This window comes from the organism of the source record quoted next, unplaced genomic scaffold, assembly GCF_019419815.1.
Source record: "Pyrus x bretschneideri cultivar Hongxiangsu unplaced genomic scaffold, Pyrus_bretschneideri_v1 Contig50, whole genome shotgun sequence".
Classification (NCBI taxonomy): Eukaryota; Viridiplantae; Streptophyta; class Magnoliopsida; order Rosales; family Rosaceae; genus Pyrus; species Pyrus x bretschneideri.
In genome coordinates this window covers 209234-215861 of record NW_025999788.1, presented here as the reverse complement: position 1 = coordinate 215861, position 6628 = coordinate 209234, and the positions used below count along the sequence as shown (strand labels likewise).

The 6628-nt window shown below is 37.7% G+C and overlaps 1 protein-coding gene across 1 annotated transcript; it reads right to left on the bottom strand.

The window, feature by feature from the left end:
* Nucleotides 1-1812: 1812 nt before the first annotated feature.
* On the bottom strand, nt 1813-5781 carry LOC103953297 (YTH domain-containing protein ECT2). The gene is given in 10 exon segments (XM_009365036.3): nt 1813-2258; nt 2714-2866; nt 2959-3171; nt 3296-3829; nt 3910-4320; nt 4473-4516; nt 4519-4533; nt 4617-4770; nt 5119-5195; nt 5334-5781. Coding segments are annotated over 10 exon segments (1674 nt in total). The 5' UTR covers nt 5371-5781; the 3' UTR covers nt 1813-2222.
* Between the last annotated feature and the right edge of the window lie 847 nt (nt 5782-6628).

Sequence of the window (6628 nt, the reverse complement as noted above, 5' to 3'; positions counted from 1 at the left end):
ATATATATATATATATATATATATATATATAAAGGGTTAATATCAGTTTACTATCTTAAGTTCTTGATTTTCAACATTTGATACATGAAGTTTTTTTCATCCTAGAATGGTACATAAAATTATAATTTTGGAACACTTTTATACATCTGTTAAGGTCGTTAACTGATGATATGACATCCACGTAAGCAATGATTGGACACCACGTGATATTAAAAAATAAAAAAATAAATATTTTTTTTTTTTAAATTGGGCGTATGCACCCACCCTTCCCCCTCCCTCTTCGACTCCACCCGCTCCATTTCTCTCTTCCCCTCCTACTTCAAGCGCATTGTCAAAGCCCTAGACGTCTGCAACGCCATCCGCGACGGAATCGAGCAAATGCGCTGGTGGCTTAAGCTGCTCGACATTCTTGATCGTGACAGGACACTTGGCGAGGGCCAATTTCTCCGATTTCACACCAGATCACCACAGCCACTTATCACAATCCAAGCCCAAAGCCCAAACCCCAAATCTCAAATCAAATCATACAAGACCACACATATACATATACATACACAGTGGATTGAAATTGAATCTCTCTCACCCTAAAAAAATTTCTTACAGAAAAAAAACAATGGCAAGTCGAACCGATGCGTGGGAACCAGAGAATGGTAGTTGCAGGCTGGATCGAAAAGACGACGGAGAGAGAGAAATTTGGATATTTATTTCTATTTAAAAATAGGGTTTTTATTTCTATTTCTGGGCATACCCAGCAATCATGGCATTCCAAGCAACCAGTGCTCCCGCAGCACCACTGTCGTCTTCCTCCCATTTTGCCCCTCCGTCCCTCCTCCGCCTCAGTGCTCCCGCAACACCAAAAATTGCTCGTCGATCCAAGAGACGACACCCTCCGCCGCGATTTCCAGAACCAGACAAAGGACGGGTGAGAGTGCGTCGTCGGGGTCGTCGGCGCCGTTAATTTGGATCGCGCCGCATACAAGGGAATACGATCGGGGAGTAAAGGAGGGGCCAGATGAGAGAAGACGCCTTCGTAATTTATTAGAGTTATGGACGTTTGGAGAGAGAAGAAGAGAACTGAGAGGGAAGAAGATGGAATTGCAGAAGTCATGGTGGTGCGGCAGTCGGACGGGAAGGAAGAGGTGGGTAGGGGTGTGACATTCCAAATTTGTTTGCTTTTATTTTTATTTTATTTTATTTAAGTTTTAAAGTTTTTAATTTTTTTTTTTTTAATATCTACGTAGGTCTATATTGATACGTGATACTCAGTCATTGTTCATATAGACGCCACATCATCATTTAACAGTTGGCTGTCATTTAACAGCCGACTTGACAGCCAACTTAATAGACGTACCAAACTTCCCATGTCCAATTAAGACTTGAGGTATGACTCTGGAATGAAAAAACTTCATGTATCAAATGTTAAAAACCACGAAACTTTAGGATAGTAAACTAAGATTAACCCATATATAAATTACAAAATAGAATGACATATATATTATGAAGTATTGAAGTATAATGAAAATATGGAAAACATATAATGTGTGTTAATTTAAGTATTCAATAAGTCCATTACAATTTATTAAAAAAATATATGCAAAATGAAATTTATTTAGTTTCTGTCTATGTGAGTCACAACATAGGCGGATCTAGACGGGCTAAATGGACGCATCAACAGTTCTAGGCGCCCTTTTTTAATTTTCATACGTCCTAAGCATTAATCGGGGTATGACCAATCGCATAGCCTCTAGACAGAACCTAAGTAGCAGTAGGTAGGAATTTTTAGATCAACGTTAGGAGGTCACAATATTAGGATTGAGTCATCAATATTTTGCACTAATAGAAAATCGACGGATTATTCTCCCACCAAGATATTTTAAAGAAATTAAAGCTACCAGCATTTTTTATTTTTTCTTATTTTTTCTTTTTCCGAATTACATTTGTGAACACAAAACAAGGAACCAAATACACTTTATGCTGAGAGAACAAAAGCTACTGTATGTAGGCAGAGGAGGGAGAGAGAGGACTTGGATTCCAAAGCCACCATTTCCTCTCTCATTTTTTTGATGGGAAAACGACGATGGCGATTCTACGTCTTCGGATTTCATCTGCAAATTTACATCTTTTAACTGCTCGAAACGTTGATTCTGGTTTTCTGGTGTATAGTCTAGTCTGTCATATGCCCATATCTCTGCATCCTTTCCTTTGCCTTTAACCTGAGGCCCCTACTCAGCACCGATACTTAACTCACTTATTTTTTGCTGCAACATAAAACACAATTTCTGGTTAACATTCCGAGATGAAAACAAGTTTCAAGCAAACCGAAAGAACAAAATTTAACTCTCCCGCTTTGTCCTTCTGCACTCCTCTCCTTGTTTATGCCTGTATATTTTTTTTCTTTGATTTATCCAATGCCCGAAGAAATGAGAGGGATGCAGGGAAAGAAAACGAGAGTGCGGAAATCAATTCCCCACAAAATATAATAAATGTTATCCTATCCGAAAGAATAGAATAAAGTCATCCCCATTTCAAAAATTTGAATGGCACCACACCCTCCACTTTGTTACTTGCTTTATTCTTAATCCTTTTGTAGTTAAAGAGAATCATCTTTCTAACACCAATATTGCATTTGATCCTTTATACGTGCAAGAATTTTACTTAATCAACTTTTTCTTTGACTGAAAAGAATCGAGAGAAAGGAAGAGCAGCGGCATACCTGCAGTTCGTAGTAAGGTGTAGATTGTCTGATCCTCTTCTCCTGCATCATTTTCTGGCGGTTTTCATAGAAATCAAAATCATCCAGTATCGATGTCCTTGACATATGATTTTTAAATATGTTCAGCAGTTCAATACCCTGAAGAAAATTCACCTGTAAAATATAAATATAATCACAGATTCAGATTGATAATTTAAGATAATATGCAGAGAAATGAAATCAAACAATTAGTTGGTTTTGCACACCTCTTGCGTGTCTCTACTATTGGTCACAGGCTTGTTCTCATTATTCTCGAGTATTATATGCCGTAACTGTGGGTTTGGGACGTCTTTTATGATATGCCACTTGACCGGAAAATAACCATTCCACTTATCCTGCTGCCAGAAGTCCATGTTCTTATTGAAGTCGACACGACCAATCATCTCAGCTACTCCACAAAACTGACCACTTGCATTAACCTGAAGCACATCATAAAACAGAGAAGCAAAGATTGCATTAGTAAATCATTTCAGAGACCAAAGGCCTAAAAGTCTGCAGTAGAAAATTCCTGCATCAAAAATAAGGTCTAAATCTCCAGCATACCGAAAAGAAAAGGAAGACAGGACACTTGCATCCCTTCTGTGCCGCCTTCTCTTGTGCATCTTGATACGCATTGTCTAGCCTCTTGTTCCCGTTAGGAGTACTAGCCCACACATTGTACTTAATGCTTTTATGAATATCATCTTCACTGTAAGATTTGATCACAAAGAAAAGTGCTTGCTCGTATTTGGTTGGAAAGTCGGGGAGGTTATATTGATCCTTCCTAATGACAGACGCTATGCCATCAGATTTTCCATTCTCTTTGTCAGCTCCGGACACCAATGCACCTTTAGGATTGGTTGTTCTGGGACCATGGTTCTTCTCATTAAACAGATTAATATCCTTAACACCATTAGCCTTACTTCTTGGTTTCAACTTGTCAGAGGCACCCCAGCCCTTTGCATTTGTTTTTAAAGTTGGAGAATTGTTTGGATAGAGCAGTCCGGCTGTCCCTTGGTTATAGACCGGACCCTTTACTACCGAAAAGTAACCTTTCGCTAGCGCTTCTGTTTGAAGACTTGGGGGACGCAGCGAGGCCTGGACATCATTGAAAAATCCATCAAAATGCCCAAGATAAGAGAATACAATGCCACCAGCAGAAAGAAATAGTACTCTACCTTGTTTACTGGTTTTGACTGATTTCGCGCACCATAACCTGATTCAACATCCAACGGCTTGGAAGATTTAGAGAGTGGAGCACGAGTGTGACTAGGGGAAGAGAAATTAGGTTTGTGGGGCGGTGTTTCTAGGACTCCATTGTAGGGATTTCCAAATGTTCCATCTCTAACAAGAGATGGATCCCACAAGTAGGGTGACTGGACGAACTCCCCATGAGGAGGAAGAGAAGGGTTATATCCAGAGGAAATAGGAGCTTGGTACACGGGGCTCATGGGGGGATACATCTGTTGACCAACGTACTGCCCATCACTACCGATTGGAGAAAAGGGCATGTACGTTGAGTATGGATCATAACCAGGCTGAAATCCTGGCATCAAGTAGACAAAAGATCCATTATCTGCTTGCATGACCTAAATGAAGCAATAGTGACTATAAGATCATTTTGTTACAAATCGCACAATACCAGAAGTAATCAAAAGGCACGTTGAAATCAACGGCTGTAAGAATCCAGATACATATCAATGTTTTTCGTGCGCAATTGTGAGATAGTAAGGGAACTTACCGGGTATTGCATCTCCATCCCGGTTCCACCAACATAGTATCCTTGTTTTCCATTTCATAACCTGCTAACATGGTAACAATCAGATGTTAAAAGTATTCTATGAACACGAATTATGGACCGGAGTCATGAGAAGCTGCAGCAAACCTGGATACGTGTATCCGTAATATGTGGTGGGTGGATAAGAAGTCAAGGATTCATAATCTGCATCTGCATCACTTTTTTTGACACTAGCATTTGTATCTCCCACGGTTGATATACATGATGCTGTATCAGATGGGCTCCCATCCTTGCTGAGGGCCTTTAAGACACACACAAACAAACCCAAAAATTCATAAATCAGATTTTCATGGATCATAAGCAAGCAGAAATAAAAACTCTGCGAATCGCGCATCGAAATCTAAATATTCAACACGGCAACTCAATCTAACCTTGAAAGCTTAAGCGGTTAGGCCTAAAAACACCCAGTAATCATTGCAATTAAATAAGGGAAATGATTTTCACACCCTCTTCGTCCCTTGGACTCGAATAAATCGACGGTGAATCAAGAGACAGAAACAAACAAGGGAGTGCGAAAAGAGTTGTACTATTTGGATATACAGCATGACAATTGAAATTCAAAAAAGACATGAAATAAATTGAAAATTACCAGATTGGAAGTGAACAATTCTGAGGATTGAACATGTGGGTTTGAATCTTTTTCTTCTTCCTGCTCTCTTTTAAGAGCTGATCACATAAAATCAGATTACGGAGTTAGCTCAATCAATCACATAAACAAAACAAAACAAAAAATAAAAAAATAAAAACACAAAATTCAGAAGAAAAAGAAATTAAAAGAAAAGAAAAGGAGAGGAGACTGCATACAGTTGTGATGAAATTGAGGTGCAGCAGCAGCAGCCATGGCCTCTCTCCAAAGGTAAAAGAAAATCCTTTTGAATCAATCAAATGAAATCAAACTAAAAATAAAAAGCAAAGATATTTTTGGGGTGTGTTTGTTTTGAAAGAGAATCCTATAATTTCTCAAACAATATTAGTATCTGTCTCTCTGTCTGTCTATCTATCTATCTATCTAAAACAATCTAACGTTGTAACAACACAACAAAACCGGCTAAAAAATTGGCGCTCTGTAATCTCTGCTGCCCAAAACTCCAACAATCCCACTCCTCTTCTGCTGCCTTTACTACTAAATTTCCACTTTTTCTTTCTTTTGGAGTTTTTCTGTTTTTCCAAAACAAAATAAATTCTAATCCAAACCCAACAACAATCACCAAATCACACACAGAAAACACAAAAAGTTTTTGAATTGGAAGGAGAGAGAGAGAGAGAGAGAGAAATGGTTTTACATGAGAACAAGAAGAACAAGAAAGAGCTTCAAGTTAAAACAGCTAACAGCAGACAGAGACACGATAAAGTCAACAACAGCAATAACAACAATTTGTGGCAAATGGACGGTGTTGAGGCCTCCACGTCCTCTCCTTATTCTTGTTAAATATTTATGGAAATTAATCATTTAAATATTTAATGATATTGCTTTTCTTCAACCATGCAGACATATTATTCTGGTTGTACTTTCTGCTTCAGGTTACTGTTTTCTTGCCTATTTGTGGGATCTTTCTATTTTTTATCACCACCATTGGTTAAAGTTTTAACTTTTATGGATCCATAATCATTATCAATATTCATCAAGCCTGAAGCTACCGCCTTTTAATATATATATATATATATATAATCGTTATTGACATTTTAAAAATCTCATTTTACATTTTAAATTTTTTATATTTGAAAGAAAAATACATTTATGAGAAGTGTAGAATGAGATTTTTAGAGTGCGAATAACACTTCCTTATATATATATATATATATATATTTGTAGTAATATATATATACACGTAGCTTTCATATTCATAAATCCCAATTTCCAAATCTCCATTCATTTCTTTTTTCTTTTGGTGGTGAAATGAATACCATTCAACATATTAAGGCCTCTATAAAACCAATGCTAGTTCACGTCTCTTCCACCTGGACCACCACCTACAACCTCTACATGGTCTCTACATGGTCTCTACATTCCTTATCCTCCATTTTTATTTTATCCAATTTTTAATATCTTAAAATTCTCTTTTAATTGTTCCTTAAAATCGTACATGGAAATGAACTCC